This window comes from Lynx rufus, unplaced genomic scaffold, assembly GCF_022079265.1.
Source record: "Lynx rufus isolate CCGP_SWC_20201006 ecotype Redwood Valley unplaced genomic scaffold, mLynRuf1.p SCAF_4, whole genome shotgun sequence".
In the NCBI taxonomy this organism is placed as follows: domain Eukaryota; kingdom Metazoa; phylum Chordata; class Mammalia; order Carnivora; family Felidae; genus Lynx; species Lynx rufus.
Genome location: NW_025814856.1, coordinates 21,779,472 through 21,802,599, shown reverse-complemented (window position 1 = coordinate 21,802,599; position 23,128 = coordinate 21,779,472). Strand labels below are relative to the sequence as shown.

Genomic DNA, 23,128 nt, shown 5'->3' with positions numbered 1-23,128 from the left:
CCAACTGTTGCAAGCTTTTGGTTCATTTACACAGTTCTGAAAAGGTGATTCTGTCCATTTTTACCAGTTTTCTCACTGCTTTTATGGAGAAGATAATCTTTGGAGATTCTTACTCCACTATTTTTGCTGATGTCTTTCTCGTGTACTATTTTTATGATTTTTTTTAAGTTAAAAATACTTCTTAAAAAGTACTGTGGTAATAAAGTGATGGTGGGGGTCTCCATTGTATTTGGTACTTTACTAGTTCCCAGAAAACTTACCACATCATCATTCATCAAATCACCAGAACAGATTTTTCTCCCATGGGTATAAGTTTTGTTGTTTTCTCTTCTTTATTAAGTTTTTTTAATTAAAATGTTGTGTTCATGTATACATTAAAAGAGATTTATCAAGAGATATCAACCAACCCCCCCCCAGTATATTTCAATCCTGATTTGAAAAATGAAAACAAAACAAAAAAAAAAGTGACAATTAGGGGATTTTGGAACATTGGATATTTCATGATGTTGAGAAATTATTGTTAATATTTGGTTGGTGGGAAAATGACATTGCAGTCATATATATTTTTAAGAGTCCTCGGGGCGCCTGGGTGGCGCAGTCGGTTAAGCGTCCGACTTCAGCCAGGTCACGATCTCGCGGTCCGTGAGTTCGAGCCCCGCGTCAGGCTCTGGGCTGATGGCTCGGAGCCTGGAGCCTGTTTCCGAGTCTGTGTCTGCCTCTCTCTCTGCCCCTCCCCCGTTCATGCTCTGTCTCTCTCTGTCCCAAAAATAAATAAACTTTGAAAAAAAAAAAATTAAAAAAAAAAGAGTCCTTGTCTTTTACAGATGCATGCCAAAATATTTACAAATAAAGCTATATGAATGATGTCTAGGAATTGCTTCAAAATAATCTGAGGAAAATAGGGAAAGTAGATGGAAGTATGGATGAAGCAAGACTAACTATGAGCTGATAATTGTCCAAACTGGATAATGGGTACAAAGGGGTCATTATATTATTCTGCTTTTCAGAGTTTGAAATTTTCCACAATAAAAGGCTTGGTGCATAGTTGTTGTTTGTAATGTTATGTTTCTTCAGGCCTGGGCCTGTGAGGAATTTTAGCAATTTCTAGTGGGTATATCTTAAAGCAAATACTGTAAACAGGTGATCCTTGGGTTGTATTTGGCCCACAGGCATGTTTTGTTTAGCCAGCACTGATTTTTTTCTTTTTTAACATGAATTAGTTACCAACATTTTAACACTTTAAAACAGGGAAATTTTAGGCAACTATCCATATTTCAAGCTTTTCTTGAAACCATCAGAAGCCCTGGCTACACTGGACCTGCACCCCCATGGTGTCAGCTGACTGGAGTGGAAAAGCTTCTGTACCCTTAAGAGAGGAAAGTGACTCTCCATTTGCCGCAGTGCCCATTTTCCTGGCTTTCACAGTCACCCACATGTGTCATTCCTGCCTTAGTCTGCTTCAAAACCTTGTTGACAATGGGAGATGACAATGAACAATAATCAATAAACTTGAGTTTAATCAATGTACAGTGCAGCTAGACAGTTGGTTCTGAAGAAGAAAAATGGTTTAACATATAACATTTCTCCCATCTACAAAGCGTTCAAAAGAGACAGGAGAATACCTTATGTAAGATTGGATGCCAATTAGAACATTTGTAATGTGACAGTCTACCAGCTAGGCTTCAGCAGGTAGCCGGCAAAGCTACGTCAATGACAAAGTACTTGTCTTTCATAAGAGAAAACTTGGAAATCAGATGCTTAAAAAAAGCCAATTCAACTAAGGAGGGCACTTGTGATGAGCACTGGGTGTTGTATGGAAGTTCTGGATCGCTGTATTGTACGCCTGAAACTAATATTACATTGTAGGTTAACTGGAGTTTAAATAAAAACTTTGAAAAAACAGTCAATTCAAATTAATCTCATCATATAAGTCTTACTAGGTTTAAGACATGTGATCACCTGGAGATCTGGTTAAAGTGGAAGGACTTCTGAGTGGTAGATGCAATTTCATGCATCCTTCATTTCATTTCTAGCTCCTACTGCTCCTCTCAGGATCCTCTTTTTTTTTTTTTTTTCAATCTGTTAAAATATTTTTATTTATTTTTGAGAGACAGAAAGAGACAGAGCATGAGCAGGGGAGTGGCAGAGAGAGAGGGAAACACAGAATCCGAAGCAGGCTCCAGGCTCCTAGCCATCAGCAGAGGCCGATGTGAGGCTCGAACTCACAGACTGCGAGATCATGACCTGAGCTGAAGTCTGAGGCTCAACCAACTGACCACCCGGGCGCCCCACGATACTCTCTCTGTTACACTTCAACCGTCACTTCTCAGGAATCCTTTTCTTTTTTACTTTGTTATACTTTAGAGAGGGAGAGAGAGCAAGGGAGAGGGGCAGACAGAAAAAGAGAAAGAATCCTAAGCAAACTCCACACCCAGCGTGGAACCCAACACGGGGTTTGATCCCACAACCCTGGGCTCATGATCTGAGCTGAAATCAAGAGTTCCACACTCAACCGACTGAGTCCCCCAGGTGACCCTCAGGAATCCTTTTCTGCTTCCCACCAGGTAACACGTACTCTCCCTCTTCCACATCCCAGGGGCACTTAGTGTGTGATTCTCTTATGGCGCTCGACCTTCCTCAGTCTTACATTAGTGAGTTGTACTTTCATCAATCCCCCTTTTCCTTGAGGAGAAGGGAAGTTCCTTAGTCACAGACTCTGCAGCCAGACTGCCCGAGTTCCAATCTCAGCTCTACCACTTACTAGCTGTGCACAGATTACTAAATCTCTCTAGGCCTCAGTTTCCTCTTCTATGAAATGGGGATGGCAATCATTCCAACTTTATAGAGTCATTGGGAGGATTCACTGAAGTCATACACGTGTAACAGGATGTTAAAATGGAAATCTTGACTGCAGGGTCTGGATAAAATAGATACAACATTTTGAAAAAAGAACCAGAGCAAGATGTATCTTTAAAAAAAAATTTTTTTTAATGTTTATTTATTTTGAGAGAGAGAGCTAGTGAGCAGGGGAGGGTCAGAGAAAGGGAGAGAGAGAATCCCAAGCATGCTTTGCACCGTCAGCACGGAGCCTGATGTGGGGATCTATCTCGCAAATAATGACATCATAACCTGAGCTGAAAGCAATAGCCAGACTCTTAACTGACTGCACCACCCAGGCACCTCGTATCTTTTCTTTTTTATTAAAGGTGCTTTTTTTTTTTTTTTTTTTTTTTTTTTTGAGAGAGAGAGAGAGAGCGAGGGGAGGGGAGAGAGCAGGGGAGGGGCAGAGAGAGAGAATCCCAAGCAGGCTCCTCTGTCAGTGCAGAGCCCAATACGGGGCTTAAACTCATGAACAATGAGGTCATGACTGAGCCAAAATCAAGATCCAGTCTCTTAACCAACTGAGCCACCAGGCACCCTGAGACGAATCTTTTCAAGGTAGTCATTTGAAAACCAGCTCCTTGTCTACAGCCAGCCGCCAGCCATACCACCCTGAATGTGTCTGAAAACTAGTTTCTGAACTCCTAAGCCCTCTCCACATGGAATATGAAAGGGTTCAAGGGCAGAGACTGAAGAAAAATTTTTTAAGTAAATTTCTCTGGAGATAATTATTGTGTGATTCCCATCCCAAGGAGAATGGGTAGAGAGCTTCACTACTTTCATCTTAGTCATGAGAGGGAGGCTTTAAGGAAACCACTATAAAGAGGAATATGTACTCCTAAGTTTTAGAAGGAATTTTATGTGTGCTTATTACATTTAAACTATGCAACTCTGTGATAGAAGATAAGAAGAACAAATAGTGTGGATGTTAAAAGATAGTCTGTTAGTAACATCTAAGATGTGTTAAAGATAACGAGAATAATAGATCATACCATTTTTCAAATGGAATAAATGAGAGTGTGTCTTATGGATAGAAAAGGATGGAAAGACAAAGTCATAAGGTAGGTAATGGACCGTGCCACCTCCAGACTGACAACTACTTTATCTCTAAATCACTCATCTACCTGTGATACCCTTTATGGTCCCACTGTGCTCTTCCCAAGATAGGCACATAAAACCCATTCCTGACACAAACCAGGGCAAAGCAAAGCAAAACAAAACAAACCATTGCTGCTCAACAGGCTAACTGGGTCTCTGACAGAGTAAGCATGTTGGCTCTAAACATCTTCTATATGCTGAGCCCCTTTGCTCATTTTCAGATCTGGTTCTTATAACCACACCGTCAATGGGGAAACTGATGTGGCAAGGGGTCAGGGATGACAGGGGACATACAAACAATGGCAAACAAAGGATTCAGATAGTGTAGCCCTTCAACTCTGCTTGTATGCTACCCTAAGGTGTGGTAAACCTACCCATCTGTTTCTCTTTGCTCCTCATTGTGTGTTTTAAATTGATTGAATGAATCATGCCATTTGAGCATCCTATTTTTGTCTATGAGTGATTCTATTCTGTAACCTCTGGGATAGCTTGCCAGGTAATGTACTAGAAGTTACTGCTGCATCAAAGTAATATCCCATATGACAAAGACACACAAGGCTGGTGTCTGCTTCCTGCCTGGAAAACCTAAAAGGTGAGGAATGGTCTGCATCACTGACTTAAAGGCAAGACTGAAGACACTGCTGCTATTATGTTGGACTTGGTGGGCTCTCCCAAAATTTGTCAGGCAAAGGATGTGGGAGGGACCTGGGATTGTGTTGACCCGGCAGCCTGGCAGGTACAGGGACATCAGCAGTAAAGGCTGAAGGTAAAATGTGGATGACCAGAAACAGAAGAATGATCTGTGAGCAATCCAAGAACAGTAGAGATGCTTCTGGTCTATCAAGGGAGCTGTTCGTGATACATTCCATATAAATTGAGAGAACTTCCAAAGGACCCACAAAAGTTGGGTTCAGAGAGCACCAAGTCAAGATTATGAAGGGCCAAAGGTAAGAAGTTTTCTGGTTCTCTTTCCCTCCCCTCCCATGTCTGGAGGAGTCTGAAACCACAGTAAGCCAGCTCTAGGAGGTGGAGGGAAAACCTGGGCTAGTGGCCAAGAAGAGGGAACCATCTAGTCATAGATACCTCCTGCCCATAGCAAGCCTCACCTGGGGAAGGGAAAAGCCTTAATTTTCAATTTTCAATCAAGATCAGGAGTTTTACCATTACTTAAGAATGGACATTTTTCCGGGATAGAAGGAACATACTTAAAGATCATAAAAGCCATTTATGAAAAGCCCACAGCTAACATCATCCTCAACGGGGAAAAACTGAGAGCTTTTTCCCTGAGATCAGGAACACGACAGGGATGCCCACTCTCACCGCTGTTGTTTAACATAGTGCTGGAAGTTCTAGCATCAGCAATCAGACAACAAAAGGAAATCAAAGGCATCAAAATTGGCAAAGATGAAGTCAAGCTTTCGCTTTTTGCAGATGACATGATATTATACATGGAAAATCCGATAGACTCCACCAAAAGTCTGCTAGAACTGATACATGAATTCAGCAAAGTTGCAGGATACAAAATCAATGTACAGAAATCAGTTGCATTCTTATACACTAACAATGAAGCAACAGAAAGACAAATAAAGAAACTGATCCCATTCACAATTGCACCAAGAAGCATAAAATACCTAGGAATAAATCTAACCAAAGATGTAAAGGATCTGTATGCTGAAAACTACAGAAAGCTTATGAAGGTAATTGAAGAAGATTTGAAGAAATGGAAAGACATTCCCTGCTCATGGATTGGAAAAATAAATATTGTCAAAATGTCAATACTACCCAAAGCTATCTACACATTCAATGCAATCCCAATCAAAATTGCACCAGCATTCTTCTCGAAACTAGAACAAGCAATCCTAAAATTCATATGGAACCACAAAAGGCCCCGAATAGCCAAAGGAATTTTGAAGAAGACCAAAACAGGAGGCATCACAATCCCAGACTTTAGCCTCTACTACAAAGCTGTAATCATCAAGACAGCATGGTATTGGCACAAAAACAGACACACAGACCAATGGAATAGAATAGAAACCCCAGAACTAGACCCACAAACGTATGGCCAACTCATCTTTGACAAAGCAGGAAAGAACATCCAATGGAAAAAAGACAGCCTCTTTAACAAATGGTGCTGGGAGAACTGGACAGCAACATGCAGAAGGTTGAAACTAGACCACTTTCTCACACCATTTACAAAAATAAACTCAAAATGGATAAAGGACCTAAATGTGAGACAGGAAACCATCAAAACCTTAGAGGAGAAAGCAGGAAAAGACCTCTCTGACCTCAGCCGTAGCAATCTCTTACTCGACACATCCCCAAAGGCAAGGGAATTAAAAGCAAAAGTGAATTACTGGGACCTTATGAAGATAAAAAGCTTCTGCACAGCAAAAGAAACAACCAACAAAACTAAAAGGCAACCAACGGAATGGGAAAAGATATTTGCAAATGACATATCAGACAAAGGGCTAGTATCTAAAATCTATAAAGAGCTCACCAAACTCCACACCCGAAAAACAAATAACCCAGTGAAGAAATGGGCAGAAAACATGAATAGACACTTCTCTAAAGAAGACATCCAGATGGCCAACAGGCACATGAAAAGATGTTCAGCATCACTCCTTATCAGGGAAATACAAATCAAAACCACACTCAGGTATCACCTCACGCCAGTCAGAGTGGCCAAAATGAACAAATCAGGAGACCATAGATGCTGGAGAGGATGTGGAGAAACGGGAACCCTCCTGCACTGTTGGTGGGAATGCAAATTGGTGCAGCCACTCTGGAAAGCAGTGTGGAGGTTCCTCAGAAAATTAAAAATTGACCTACCCTATGACCCAGCAATAGCACTGCTAGGAATTTATCCAAGGGATACAGGAGTACTGATGCGTAGGGGCACTTGTACCCCAATGTTCATAGCAGCACTCTCAACAATAGCCAAATTATGGAAAGAGCCTAAATGTCCATCAACTGATGAATGGATAAAGAAATTGTGGTATATATACACAATGGAATACTACGTGGCAATGAGAAAAAATGAAATATGGCCTTTTGTAGCAACGTGGATGGAACTGGAGAGTGTGATGCTAAGTGAAATAAGCCATACAGAGAAAGACAGATACCATATGGTTTCACTCTTATGTGGATCCTGAGAAACTTAACAGGAACCCATGGGGGAGGGGAAGAAAAAAAAAAAAAAAAAGAAAAGAGGTTAGAGTGGGAGAGAGCCAAAGCATAAGAGACTGTTAAAAACTGAGAACAAACTGAGGGTTGATGGGGGGTGGGAGGGAGGGGAAGGTGGGGGATGGGTATTGAGGAGGGCGCCTTTTGGGATGAGCACTGGGTGTTGTATGGAAACCAATTTGTCAATAAATTTCATATATATATAAAAAAAAAAGAAAATAATTTCTAATAAAAGCAATTTCTAATTTCAAAAAAATAAATAAATAAATAAAAATGTGAATAACAAAAAAAAAAAAAAGAATGGACATTTTTCTTATTAGATAGTCTGACCTATGAGAGACCAGAGAAGTCATGGGACTTGCCCAAATTTTCATTTAGCAACCCCCCCCCCCCGAACAAAATGTAAAGGAGTAGTGGAGACAAAAATAAAATCATTATCAGAACCCATAGTTCTAGCTTACTAAATATGATATTTACGTATGCAAAGTGCTTAGAACAGTACCTGGCATGTAATAAGCACTAAGTAAATAATTAGCTATTAGCTATTATTACTATCTATTATTATTACCTTGCTATTATCATCATTGCTTAGCATGACGACTTATAAGAGCTTAATAAATGTTTTATCAAGTTAAACTGAATTCATACTACAGGTGATTGAACAATTTAGTAAATCTTTAAGATCTACAGCAAAAAGTAGTGTCCAGAATTTTGGGGGAGGATCTTTCTGGAAATCTATAGCTCATTAAAACGGATAGAAAAGAGAATACCATAGAGCATCCAAAGGTCTTTTTTTTTCTTCCTGCTTTAGAGCATAAAACCAGACAAGCTCTGAAATAGGCCTCACATCGTGCGGAGGATCGAAGAAAACCATTTCCATCATGACGAGTCTTAAATTTCAAAAGCAATTTCTTTATCCCGAAAGCTGAAATACTGCTTGAGAGAGAACTAAAGAAAACAAATTGCCCATAGAGGATGTGCCAGGGCACATTTGGTGGGCACTATGCGGACAGATATTCCAGGATTTCTCCGGCCTTTGTGGAACACAGGCATAACCCCGGGTCTCTGCAGTTCATCTCCACTCTGTTTTAGAAGGCAGCTTAAATCTTGCATTTTACTGTATACATATTGAAAAGAACTTATTTTCAGGGTCAACTCCTGCATGCTATTTCCAGAGAGTGCCTTCAAGTTAGGAGGCAAAAATCATTGAGTTGGATTCTAATTTATTCCCCCAAAAGTAAGAAAGTTGCTGCAGTGTATTTTTTGTAGCATCTAAATTCTATTAAAGGAAAGGATGTTAGATCGAACACCCATACAACCTTTTGAGTTTTTGTTCTTTTGTTTTTGAGGATTTATTTTCTTGCTTCAAAGTTACTTGCCTTCATATCAAATTCCATAAATTTTCTTGATTCACGGTTTATTTCTTTTCATCATGGTCCAAACACTGGTAAGATGATTTTACTGTCAACAATCAGCTACCCCAAAGAAGGGCTAAAGATCTATTAAGGTCCATAGCCCTATTTTAATGCTTCAAACAATTTTTTTTTTAATTGAATTGTATGACAGGACTCTGAAAAGTCATGTTTAAAATGAATGTTTTTGTTCGGTAACGTTGCCAATGGATCATTCACAAAATATGAACATGAGTCTGCATTTTGATCAGCTTTTGGGAGTATTCTGAGCTGACTAGCAAGGAATTTTAAACTATGTTTACTTGATTCTTACCAGACTCTATTCCTACTTAGGGAATACCAAAAAACATTGACTAACTCGTGAGGCCTGCTGAAGGCAGGAAGTGTCTATGACTAGGTGGTTCCCTCTTCTTGCTTCCAGCCCAACTTTCTCCTTCACCTTCTGGAGCTGGCTTACTGTGGTTTCAGACTCCTCCAGGGATGGGAGGGGATGCAAAGAGGACCAGGAAACTTCTTATCTATGGTCCCCTGTAATCGCAGTTGGTGCTCTCTGAACCCAGCTCTTATGGGCCCTTTGAAAATTCTTTGGTCCTTTGTGGTCCTTTGGAAATTAATTGCTGGGGATCTATTGCATGTGTATACTTTCATATGTATCATGTGTTATTATACAATAGCTTTGTGTATTAGAGCAAATGGGCACAGCAAACATAACTTTATTAGATACAATGGCCTTTAAGTTGTATCCAAATGTTAACAACTACCTGTGCAAATCCTTTAGTTTTTAATTTTCTATCACTTCTGCTAGAAAGAAATATTTTGGGGCAATTTTTTAACAATTGCTCAAACCATTACATGAAACTAAAGATGAACCCTCAGTTTCTAACAAATGTAACTTTTAAAAATTATAGATATCTTGACTGATTTTTATTGCTGTTTGATATTTATATTTCTAATAACAAAAGGAACACAAATTTATCATAGAAAATTCAAGAACTATAGAAAAGCAAAAAGGAAAAATTATAGCTCTTATAATCCACGCTTAGTGTATTTCCATATACATGCATCTTTTTTTTGCACTGATATACTATACATACTGCTTTGTTTTTTTCCACTTATGGTTTCCCATTCAAGTATAATATGCTATTATATTCTAAAATTTAGCCAGTTATATGGTGACCATTTTCTTCATTCCAAATAACATGGGGTAAATATCCTCGCACATAAATTCGTTCGAACTCTCATTGTTTCTTTAGGAATTCTAGAAATGGAAACACTGGGTCACGGATATGAACATTTTCAAAGCTTACGATGGGAAGGGTAATTTAGCATGCTTCCTTTGGAATTTTACATTTCTAAAAATAGTGACTCCAATGAAATGACTAGAGTCCTCTGGGTGGTTTTCTTCAGCAGCAACAGTCCCAAGGTTGAACTCACCTGTACCTGCTCAGCCTACTAAGTCCCCGTGTGATGTGTTGATGCTGCCCTCTCTGCTGCAGCGGTAAGCCTGAGCACCAGCCCTTCTGTCTTGTGTGCCAGCCCCGTTGGCAGCCTCTACATCTGCTCCATCCTCATGCCAGCCAGCACAGGAACCAGAGAGATCAAACAGGTCAGCAACCCAAGGTGACTCCATCCATTTCCACTTGCTTCTCCACTTTTCTGGGCATATGGTCTCCAACGCACTTGTGAAATGTCTCAGTCTGAACGTGAAAGACTGGGTGCCACTAAGGAGTAGCTAAATGCGTTCAAGATGAAACGAGAAAATAATATCAAGCAACACTTCTTCAGTTGCCAGATTCCATTTTCAGAGTCTCTGTTTCATACTTCCCATCAAAAACAAGTTAGGGTTTCAAAGCAAAAGAGAGGAATGACTGATAATTGTGAAAGATGATTTCGTGAAGTTAAGAACCATATTTGACTTTGGGTGATGTTAACCAAGCTGCCGTGTTATACAATTAGTAAGGAAAAATGAAGTGATTGGGGAGGCATCAGCAATAGCCTGTTTAGCCAGCGAGTTGAGGTGACAGTGATCTCCTTCATGGTATCCTTTTGAACCTGGTTAGCAGTCTTTCAAAGGAACACCCATCACTGGGTCATAAAGAACTTGCCCCTAAGAGACTATAAACCCATTTTCAATGAACCCATCATTGAAGGAACCAAGAATGTCAAGCCCAAGTAAGGTTTTATTCATCTCTTTGGTAGTAGAAAGATTAAAAGCAGAATGTTTATTGGCAAAATAATTTTTTAATCACCCACACATTTTAATTTGCTGCGTAAAATGATTCTTTCTGCTCACAAGTAATAATGTGTTTTGACTTTATTAGGAAAGCAGCTGTAGAAAATTTATTTATACATACATAACAGAATTTTTAAAGTCAAAGGCAGAGACTTAACCTAACTCCTCACTCTGATTTTGTTAAATAAATGCATCAACTTCCACTTCTGCTATGGAGGATTAAGTAGTTTGTACTAACTTTCCTTCAGAGGACAACTAAAAAGAATTTGACCAAAACAATGAGAAATAATTTTTTTTCAAAATATCAGAGAGCTAACGAGTGAGAAATTGCTTGATAAAGATCCAAGAGAAGATAGAACTTAAAGAGAGGTGAGTCTGTCATGAAGGTTACTATTGCCCAAGAGGAATTTGCCAAGCAGTGCTTACGACAGCCTCACGAAGTTAGAGGATCAAAATTTAGCATCTTGAGTTATGGGGGAAGAAAGGAGACTTATTCTTCATGGCATATCCATATGTATCTTTTGATTTCTTATATTATGCTCAGGTATCACATTAAAACAAAAATATATCTAAAGACTATTAAATCCTCTGCTCTGAACCATTTAGTGAATAAGAATAATAAATCATGGGGTGACGGGTGGCTCAGTCAGTTGAGCGTCAGACTCTTGATTTCGGCTCAGGTCACAATCTCACAATTTGTGAGTTTGAGCCCCACATTGGGCTCTACACTGACAGTGCAGAGCCTGCTTGGGATTCTCTCTCTTCCTTTCTCTCTGTCCCTTCCTCTTCACTTGCATGCATGCATGCTTTCTTTTTCTCTCTCTCAAATAAACTTTAAAAAAATAATAAATCATATGTTCCTTAAAATCAGTGGGTACATATCTATACTTCTAATTTTTCCAAATATAAAAATCGGTGTTAAGACTTATAAACATAGAAATAGAATTTACATTTCTATTTCTTCACTCCATTTTCAGGGATCTAGAGATAAGGCTTGGAAAGCAATAATCTTTTTGTACCAGAGAATACAAGTCTAAAAATATTAAAAATCTGCTTTTAATGATGAGTCAAAAAAATGAGATAATTAAAGGGCTAAGATTTCTGAGCCCGAATGCAATAAAGAATACAAGGCAGTAACTGTAAGAACAAACACAGAAAAGGTTAATAAAGAATATAAATGCCAAGTGTTTTCCACATTCCCTAAAGGCAGAATTGAGGGCACATTATTGTTTTGATGTAACCCATATCCCTTCACTATCTTGTGGTAAACACTACCCCTCTTCAGCTCTCAAACCATGAGGTTTAGGTGAGATTGACTCCAGCTCGAGGTAGCTGTCTTTCAGAATAGCCCATCCCTCTGGCCAAGGGATTGATGTAGAGACGGGAAGGTAATTAACTTTGCTGCTTAGGGGAATTTAATGCACAGGATGTCTAGAAAAGAAAAAACTGGGGGAAGCTATTTTGCAACTGAGAAAACTGAGATACAATCTTCAGAAACCACTTCCCATTCTATGCTGAGGACTACTGTTTTAATAACTGTTATTGTGTGGAGAGGCAGTATAGTACAGGAGTCAAAAGCACAAACTATAGAGCCAGACTTGGTCTTAATCTCTGCTCTGCTTCATAACTAGCTGTGTCATTTGAGCTATTTATGACTCAGTTTCCCCATCTATAAATGGGAATAATAGTAGAACCCACTTAGTAAGGTTGAAGTTTAAATGAACTAATACATGAAAAGCACTTAGGATATTGCGTGGCACAGGGTGAGTGCTATATAAATGTTAGCTATTTTTCTTTTTGTTGTAAGGATTAAATAAACTAAGAAATAGAAAGTGTTTAGAACAGTGCCTGACATATAGTAAACTCTGTGTAGTTTACTATATGTCACTATTCACTATTGTGCTGATGTTGGCAGCACATATACTAAAATATTAGTCATTATTAAGACCATTCATTCATTCATCCATTCAACAAATATTTACTCAGTGCCTTTTCTGTGCCAGGCCAATGTCTTCATTCTGGACCAGCAGTATCCAACAGAAATGTAACATGAACTATAAATATAAGCCAAGTATATAATTTAAAATTTTCTGGCAGTCACATTAAAAAAGTAAAAAGAAACTGTTAAACGTATTTTTAATAAAATATTTTATGTAGTCCAATATTCAAAATATTATAATTTCAATGTGTAATCAATATAAAAAATTGAGATACTTCACATCCTTTTGTTTTTTTAAGTCCTTGTAACCTAGTGTGTATTTTGTACACAGAGCACGTATCAATTCAAACTAACCACACTTCAACTGCTCAACAGTCACATGTGGCTAGTAGTTAACATGCAGTTCTAGACACTGAAGGTTAGGGAAACAAAGGGAATGTTTTCTTTGTCCCCCAACCACCATGCTACTAATTACACTCTTTTTTCCAATTTGCAAAGTCCTTTCACATTCATTATTTCACTTGATAGCAACATACCTGGCTTTGAAGGATAGATTTTAAGAGGTGGGAAACATTTCCATTCAGAGGAAACAGATGAGTAGAAGCAACAGGACAGGAAAACAAGGGGTCTGTCAGGGAATTAGAAGTCAGGGAGATAAATGTGAGATATATCAGGGAATCCCTCAGTGCCAGACCAGGGAGGCTGGGTATTATTTGTTAGGTGGTAGGGAGGGGAGAAAGTGAAAGTAGTGAGCAGGAAAGAAGCTAGGTTGGATTAAACTGGCAGCTATGTATACCATGAAATGGAGTGACAGGCTAGAGATAGTTCATTAGGAAATCACTGCATTATATCTCATTTAGAAATGACCAAGACAGAAAAAGAGAAAGGAAGAGATAACTCAGCAGAGTCCGGTACTCAGGGGATCCCCATGTTAGTTCCCTTCCTCCTTTGGTGACTGGGGAAGTTTTCAGAAAGATATCCCCCCCCCCCCAGCCAACTAACAAATATCTGTGTACCTACTATCCACCAAGGACTACGACAGACCTTGAAGAGATGAAAGGGAACAAGGCAGGTAGGGCTCGTGACCTTAGAGCTTATGTTTTCTTGAGAGAGACAAAGATCAATTTTCAGGTAATAAAATAATTTTGCATTGTGTTAAGCACTATGAACAATCATGGAGATGAGGGGCCAGGGAAAGGCACTCAGAAGTGGTGATACAAACTGAGATCTAAGGGATAAAGGCAGCTGATGTGCAAGGCACCAGAAGACCGCTCCAGGTAGAAGGGAAAGCATGTGCAGAGCCTTGGAGGCATAAGAGAACTTGGGGTGCTCAAGAAACTAAAAGTACAATGTTGGTAGCGATAACATCGGTGGGGATTGTAGAAGATAACAGTTTGAAAGACAGAATCAAGTGAACAGGTCCTGATGGGCCTGAGGACCATGAAAAGGAACTGGATTTCATTTTAAGAGCAATAGGAAATCACTAGGAATGAGGATTTTCATTTTAATTTTTTTTTTTTTTTTAACGTTTATTTACTTTTGGGACAGAGAGAGACAGAGCATGAACGGGGGAGGGGCAGAGAGAGAGGGAGACACAGAATGGGAAACAGGCTCCAGGCTCTGAGCCATCAGCCCAGAGCCCGACGCGGGGCTCGAACTCACGGACCGCGAGATCGTGACCTGGCTGAAGTCGGACGCTCAACCGACTGCGCCACCCAGGCGCCCCAAGGATTTTCATTTCAAAATCATTCTTGCTGCAGTGTGGAAAAACTGCTTAAGACTGACAAAGGTGGAAGCTGGGATTTCAGGTAAGGCGCAAGGAGAGTAGAGGGTGTGAGATGATAATAGCGGGTTAAAAAAGTCCTTGGTACAATTAATGACCCTTTCCAGTATTTTTTGCAAAAATAATCCATGATTGTGCTGCAAAAATCACAAAATAAGTAAAGGATGTTGTCTTGTTCTGTTATGCACTTTGGGGGGGATGCTCCCAAAAAATTCAACATTAAATATTTGTTCTAAATATTAGAACATACTTATAATCTTAACCCAAACTACTAAATGCAAGATACGATTTTCTCCAAAATGTAATTTTCTGCTTCATTTTAAATGAGATGATAACCTTTTTCCAGATGACACATGGCTTCAGCACTGCGGGCTCGGGGCGGGGGGAAGGTCGGCACAGCCATCAGGACTCCATCTAGAAAGCCAGCGAAGTACCAAAGTCCTTGAGACAGGAATGCGATTGCCACGTTCAAGGAACAGAAAGTCGCCCACTGGCCGGCGCAGAGTAAAACCACCATCAAGGCACATAGTACATGGTCCACATTTAATCAGTGACCACCTAATAACTTCTTACACATCTGTCGCGTTCACAATGCTTGCGTGCAGTCGCCATCAATAAGAAACAAGAACAGAAAGGTCTCGCGCTACACGATTTCTTTTTTCACGGTTGCCTTAAAAAGAGCTAACAATTCCATTCACTTCTGGCGAACCAAGAGCAGAAACACTGGTTTTAAAAAGAATGAATACATCTAGAGGGTGCCTGTCTGTGCATTCCGAAAACACGACAATAGAGCTCCCTACGGTTTGATCACCGCCTCAGCCCGAAGGCACTTCCCTCCACACCCTCAAATACCAACACTTCTGGAATATTCTGAACTCCTGCCAGCAGTTTCTTCAAGCCATCGCACATAGAGCAGCTTCGCATTCCCGAACCTGGACCCACGGGCCCATCAAGCAACTAGAATATAGCTTTTCTTCACCGTGCGGGGCAAACGAGCTCCGCGAGCTCAAACCCAAAAGGAGACAGGAAAGCGCGCGTTTACGGGTTAAAATCCCAAACATCATTTCCGCTTACCTGACCGGCAGCCCTCGCTCTACCGGAAGTTGCCGGCGTGACGAAGCAAAAAAAAAAAAAGCCGCCAGTCATGCGCGTCCCCCTTCCAGCAGCCAATGGGCTCCGTCCACCTCCTTCCTCCGTCGCCGTTGTGTGCACCCGTGGGCTGTGACGTCCGAGGGCGGGTCGCGGAGGGAGATACCGGGGCCGAGAGGGGCCAAGCCCCTCAGTCGCTACGGAGGCGGGGAACAAGGGGCAAAGATGGTTTACATCTCGAATGGTGAGTCGCAGGGTCCGCGAGGGCGGCCGCTGGCCTGCGAGGGCCGACCCGGGTTTCTTCCATCCTCGCCCGCCGGCCCGGCTTTCCCGGAGTCGCCCGGGCCTGCGCCGTGCCAGCCGAGCGTCCCTGAGCCCGCGGGCGGGGGCCGAGGTCCCGGTGGTGACGACGGTGCCGGCTGCCCGGCGCCCTCGCCCAGCTTCTGACTGTGGGTCTCGCGAACGTGGGCTTTCGCGTGTTTAACGAGGCATGACAACAGGGTCGACACCGTCTGCGCAGTGCCTGTGTTTGGGGCGCAGTGATAGCGCTCTTCCCGATCAACCCATTCAGCCTCTGTGGCAGCCCTATTCACATAGTTTATTGTCCCGTTTAGGGGTGAGGACTGACGCGCAGCTAGGTCCACTAGGTTGCTCAGCATCACAGACGAAGGGAGGCGACTGTCGTCAGGGTCCTTGCTGGTATCTACTAGCTGGTCTTTCTCTAAAACCTGTAAAGAGAACTAGATATATAGGATAAGGGGGCACCTGGGTGGCACAGTCGTTTAAGGTCCGATTCTTGATTTCCATCTCACTGCTCACGAACTGAGAGATCGAGCCCCATCTCGAGCTCTAGGCTGACAGCGCAGAGCCAGCTTAGGACTCTCTCTCTCTGCACCTCCCCTGCTTGCTCTCTCTTTCTCAAAATAAATAGATAAACTTAAAAATTGGATAGGCTCCCCCCCCCCCCCGCCTCCACCCGCCAGGAGTAGGTGGCTAGTCACACACGCAGTTGTTTTGCCCTAATTCCAAGGGGCACAGGGAGAAGCCCCGCCCCCTGTAGGAACAAAGGTAACTGTTCCTGGAGTAGAGAATCAGAGAAGAGGCTTAATTCAGAGACTCCACGAAGAAAGTGTCTGGAAAGGAAGGACACAAGATCACTGGGTCAGACCGCTGCCAAAAGTGCCCGCCCACCTGTTTGACTCAGGTGGAATCAATGCCTTAGTGCAATCTTAACCAGTAGGATCACTGGAGCTAGGGAGGTCCTTGTTCTATTTGAATCATCCGTCTTCAGAGATGATTAAGGTGTGATGGGGAGAAGTCTGGCTGGGTGCACTTTGCATTTCTTTGCTCTTCAAAATCTCTGCCTCCTCTTCTCCCAATTAAAAATCTTTGAGGGGCACCTGGATGGCTCAGTCTTTTGAGCATCCCACTCTTGATTTGGGCTCTGGGCATGATCTCACAGTTCCTGAGTTAAAACCCCCCCACCCCCTAGGCCTCCCCCCCCCCCAAGCGCAGCACCTGCTTGGGATCCTCTCTCTCTCTCTCTCTCTCTCTCTCTCTCTCTCTCTCTCTCTCTCTCTCTCCCTCCCTCAAAATAAATAAGCTTTAGTGTTTATTTACTTTTGAAGGAGAGAGAGACAGAGTGAGAGCAGGAGAGGAGCAGAGAGAGAGGGAGACACAGAATCTGAAGCAGGCTCCAGGCTCCCAGCTGTCAGACAGTGCCCGATGCGGGGCTCGAACTCACAAATCGGGAGACCATGACCTGAGCCCAAGTCGGATGCCGGACATTTAACCGACTGAGCCACCCAGGCACCCCTCTAAAATAAATAAACTTAATTTTTTTTCTTTTTTAATCTTTGAAACAAGTAGGTTTATGGACACTAAACAAAAGCATTAAAGTTTCATCTTATTTTGGGCACTTGCAGACTTTGTGTTATATCCTTTGTGGGTAAGGCTGGCAGCTTCTATTTATGCATTATTGAGTAATTCTTTGTAGTGGGTCTTTCTGTGTATGCATTGTCCTATTGGATCCACATAAATAACACAAAGTTCCCTTTAAGTTCTTTTATCTCACTTTTATAGTTGAGAAATGCCAGCTGCATCCAAGCAAGTTATTTCCTTCTGCATATGTTGGGAGGGGAGGTTTCTGCCTTCAGAAACTAGGAGAGAAAGTACCAAACGTGAGGTAGAACATTGCAAAGCGTTCCTTAGAATCGCAAAGAGAATTGGTGTGTTCTAGTTAGATCTCTTTTAGAAGGACTGAATTTATCAGCACTTTACAGTCAGCAAAACATTTTTCTTACTGTCAAATGACTTCTTTTTCAATAATCCTATATTACTAGCCTGGGAATACTTCTTCTCAGAGAAGGAAAATGTCCCACCAGCCAACGAAGCAGAGCTAGTAAGAGGCAGCCACGCTCTGTCTTGAAGTGTATCCCTTTTTTCTCAATAGCTCCCTTGAGAGCTCAGGTCCAAGTGAATCCCTGAAAGACTGTCAAAGAAAGAGGAATTGTAGACCCTGATTGAGGGGGTGAAAGTGAGTATGGGGAAGCCCTTGAGCAAATGGAGAGGAGAGGTTGGCAGGTAGTTCTTCTCCCAAAATATTCTGACCTCTTGATTTGCAAGGCTAAAAACCTTAGAGAACTAACTTTTCATGTTGTAGCTTCCATTATTTAAAGTGGTTTGAAAAATAGGTTTGTTTGTGCTTAAGATAAAACTGGAGTCTATAATTAGAATCAACAGCATCCCGTTACAGAAAAATGTGGTTATTTTAATGAACAAGGCAAATTCTCTTTCATACTTAGAGCACACAAATTCTTTGATGTCTGAAAATTTTAACATAACTGATTCTAAACAATTGTAAGAGTGTGTATAATTTTTTTTTTTAATTCAGGAAAGAGACTTTGCAGGTGAAAAGAAATATTTTGAACACATTTAGGAAGATGGAAGTAGTGTAAACATTTTTTATATTCATTCCATTTGTTTCTTCAAAATACTTGAATAAAGAGATTCATGCACCAGTATTCATTCATGCTAGCATAGTCACAACAGCCAGTAGGTGGAAGCAACCCAAGGATGTACGCACGCATGAGCGAAATGTGGTACATACATATGATGCGATATGAATCAGCCTTAAAAAAGAAGGAGATTTTGACACATTTACAACATGGATGAAACTTGAAGACCAAAGCCTACCACCAAAGTCAGAATACCGTATGATTCCTCATAATGAGGTTCCTAGAGCAGTCAAATTCATAGAGACAAAGTAGAATGGTGGTTGCCAGGGACTAGGAGAAGGGAGAAAAGGGGAGTTAGTGTTGAATGGGTACAGAGTTTCAGTTGGGGAAGGTAAAAAAGTTCTGGAGATGCATGATGGTGAACGTTGTACAACAGTGTGAATGTACTTAATGCCATAGAGCTGTACACTTAAAAATGGTTAAAATGGAAAATTTTAAAGCCTATTTTACCGCAATTGAAAAAGAGAAAAAATACTTGAAGTGTCACTCACCAAAATTAAGAACATAGGAAGGCATTGGACGTATTAAAAGTATGACACCTAGATCATTGAGCTTTACTTCCCTGAACCCTTCCTTAGAAGGATGCACATAGAACAGACCTTTCCTTGTGCTGACCATCTGAACAGTGAACAAGTCGAAAACTGAGTCTCATGTTTCCTAAGTGATTAATTGTAATATATCTTGTGTCAGGGATTTGTAGCACTAACTGAAGTTTCTTTATTCTTGTCTGTAGGACAAGTGTTGGACAGCCGGAGTCAGTCCCCATGGAGATTATCTTTGATAACAGATTTCTTTTGGGGAATAGCCGAGTTCGTGGTTTTGTTGTAAGTGTAATAATTAATAATGTTCTTAATAGCCCTGATATTTCAGTTAACAGAAATACATTGGATACATTATGTGGAGTATCTTAAACAAGCTGAGCTTTCCTGAAGCAGTTTTTAATTGTAAATTTTTTATTATTATCATTAGCTCTTCTAAGGGAAATGAAGACTTCTTTGGTGATGAAGCTGCCCCCAAACATCTTACGAGTATGAATCTGATAGTGGAGTTAGTAAAGCTTGACTGTGTCTTAGCCTTAGTGGTAACGATTTCAGTCCGCAGTTCTGGAGCCAGGCCTCTGTATTCTAATGCCAAATGACAGTGCCTCACTTTCTCTCTACTATTCCAGCTGTAATGGATGTGTGCAGCTTTTATTCCATATTGTACAATAAACAAACAAGGGGAATTAGATCTTGATAAAAAAATATCCCAAGGAGTAAAGTTGTTTTTTCAATTGTTAAAATCAATACAGGAGACAAAAACTTAAACTTTACTATAAGTCCAAGCAATTCTTAGTTAAATGCATTTTTCTGGTCTTTCCCATGCTGTTTTGTAAAAATTATTCATCAATTACCAACAAGTCTTACTCATGCTAAGTTTGAATATACGTTTGAATGTCACATAGCAGAGAACTGCAGGGATGCAGAGATATGAGAGATCGCCCCTTCCTTTATTGACTCTAATTCATATTACAATGGGTATTGGGTTGGATGTGATTGTGGAAGGTGGAAAAAACACAGGAAAGACGGCAAAGAAGTTTGAATAGCAGACTGCGATCTTTACACTTAATTGGATTGTAGCTGTGGTGTAGAAAAATAATCTGATGGCTGCATGTAGCATAAGTTTAAAGGGGTTAAAGAAAAAATGGAAGAGATGGTTCCATAGAAAAATACAATGGGACAGAGGGTCCTTAATTTGCCTACTGCAAAACTTCACTAAAGTCTCTTACAAGCTTCGCCTACTCTCTGTTGTTTATTTAAAGTATTGGTTTAGGGGCTCCTGGGTGGCTCCGCCCCTTAAGTGGCTGTCTCTTGGTTTCGGCTCAGGTCATGACCTCATGGTTCGTGATTTCGAGCCCTGCACTGGGCTCTATGCTAACAGCACAGAGGTTGCTTGAGATTCTTTCGCCTTCCTCTCTGCCCTTCCCCTGCTCATGGTCTCTCTAAATGAATGAATGAATGAATCAATCAATCAATCAATCAATAAGGAAGCAAATAAATAAACCAACTTAAAAAAAAAAAAACATTGTTTTACCTTAAATTCGTCTCCCTCTACCAATAAAATTCCATCCAAATGGATTCCCAGAAGCCCTGTGTCTCTAGCATACTACCTTGGGCTCCTCCCTTAGCAAGGTACCATCAAGTAGGCTGTTGGCTGGAGAAGTGCAGGGGAAATGAATGTGCAATGCTGTGAAAACAGACTCTGGGACTTGACAGCTGACGTAGAGTGGAGGGAGGAAGCTGGGCATGGCTCTCGTTTCAGAGTCACTCCTAGACTCCGTCAAGGAGAGTTATTAGCACATATGAAGGACAGGAATGGTAGCTTTTGCCCGGAACATGGCACAAATGCAGACATATGCTCGTGCTAGATGGTGCTGTCCAGGTGGCTTTGAAAAATGTGGGGTTGGAACTAAGTTGGTTTTAGTTATCTTCTCACAGATATAATTGAAACCATGGAAATACATTTTATGTTGAAAGCGGTATTTCTGTTGTTCTCTTCCCCTTGTTTCAGTTTCAAGACTCTGCTTCAGCAAGATGTGAAAAAGAGAAGAGGCTACGGAAACTCCTCTGATTCCAGATATGATGATGGAAGAGGGTAGAGCTTTCTAAGTTGATAATAGATATTTTTACCAGTCTGTAATTTTAATTAAATTAGATATTATGGATAGATAGATATAGTTTGGCTCATGGAAATAAAAGGTTTAAATTCTATTTCACAAGATTAATGCATTACCGTAAATTAAATCAAGTTGCTTCTGATTTCATAACCAGAGTCAATTTGATAAAGCTAAAATGTATATCAAATATCCTCTGGGCAAAGTCTAAATTAGAGGCTGAAACTGATGACCAACATTAAATCTAGAGATTTTCACTGTAGAATCTGGATTTCCACTGCTAAGAAACACCAGAGAAGATCAAGCAGCACTTCCATGGAGCGGAGTTTCAGTTGGGCATTTATTTACAGGAGACACTGTTCAGGCCATCGCAGTCCTTGCTTGACCCACTTCCTCATGTGCATTAAGTGTCTGGTCCCTGTAGGGGTTTGAATTTTCTCAACTCCTGACCTAGTTGGTAATTCCTATTTTAAATAGAGAAGAGGGTCTGTTTGAGTGTTTGAAAAGAACCACTTGATGTCTACTAAACAGTAGAAATTTTTCTTTTAGGCCACCAGGAAACCCTCCCAGAAGAATGGGTCGAATTAATCATCTGCGTGGCCCTAGTCCTCCTCCAATGGCTGGTGGATGAGGAAGGTAACGTGAAATCTGAAATTACTGTGCAGAGATTTCGTTTTGAAAATACCTTCCTAGGGAAGTTTTCTTTAGGAAAACAGAAGTTGCCCAACATTTTGTAATTATTCAGACATCTTGTATGGAAAAATATCTCAACCCTTGAAAAATTTGTTGAATTTTATTATCAAAGTGTCTTTTGAAAACAGGTAAAAAAAAAAAAAAAGATAGTTGGACTTTTTTGTGCAGATCCAAATTAATAACTATTAACTTATTATAATGCTTTCTTTTAGGTAAATGTCTGCTCTAAGAAGCAGACAACTGGACATGCACATTCATAGCAGAAGGAAACCATCAAGAGGTAGAGGACTGACCGTGCTGGACAAGCAAATGAATGTGTATGTCTAAACGAGAATTGCTCTGTGTCCTCACAGACAGATGAGGTCGTGCTGGGAATTCCCTCCCCAGGGATCTGGCATGACTGACATGCAGTTCTATAAATGCACATGTTTGTCTCATTCTTTTTTGTATAGTTTATGAAAGTATTAATATAGTTTTAATAAGTAAATATTTTTAGGTTACAAAACTTGACTTGTCATCTTTGTATAATTAAAAAACTCCAAATTTGAAGAAAAATAAAAGGTTGTGTATTCAGTACAACTAGTGTCACCTTTTTAACTTCTGAAATACTATTCACTGTTAATTTGTTCTCATTTATAAATAAATCACATTGTATTTATTTCAATAGTATGCATACAATTTTATCTCAAAACATATTTGTCCTGTGAATCTTTAATACAAAATATCGGATTTGCTACCGAATATAATTAGGGTATTTATAAAGCCATAACCAACAAACCTGAGCTACATACAAAATGAAGATTGGCTAGGTGGGTTTAATATCCTAGGCTTCTGTGCTGTCTTCACAAACTTGAATTCTAAACCATTGCTTAAGATACTGCCTGTTGGCTTTCACCCCCATGAATGCTAGTAACTCTCATATTCTTTCACTAGAATGGAAGCTCTATAAGGTTAGGGATTTTTGTCTTTTTTACCTCAGTGCTTTGAATAGTGATTAAGTGTGATAGGCACTGCAATATTTGTTGGAAAAACGAGTAATACAGATAATTCTGCTTTGTGTTCAGCAGTCTTTGAATTTTTTTTTTTTAATGTTTATTTATTTTTGAGACAGGGAGGGACAGAGCATGAACAGGGGAGGGTCAGAGAGA

At 40.5% G+C, this 23,128-nt stretch overlaps 1 protein-coding gene across 1 annotated transcript; it reads left to right on the top strand.

Annotated features, from left to right (window-relative positions):
• Positions 1 to 15,753: 15,753 nt before the first annotated feature.
• SELENOK (selenoprotein K) lies at positions 15,754 to 21,927 on the top strand. Its single transcript, XM_047096788.1, has 4 exons — positions 15,754 to 15,861; positions 19,368 to 19,458; positions 21,185 to 21,268; positions 21,837 to 21,927. Exons 1-4 carry the CDS (start codon positions 15,843 to 15,845, stop codon positions 21,925 to 21,927), a joined length of 285 nt encoding a protein of 94 aa, XP_046952744.1. The 5' UTR covers positions 15,754 to 15,842.
• Positions 21,928 to 23,128: the final 1,201 nt, after the last annotated feature.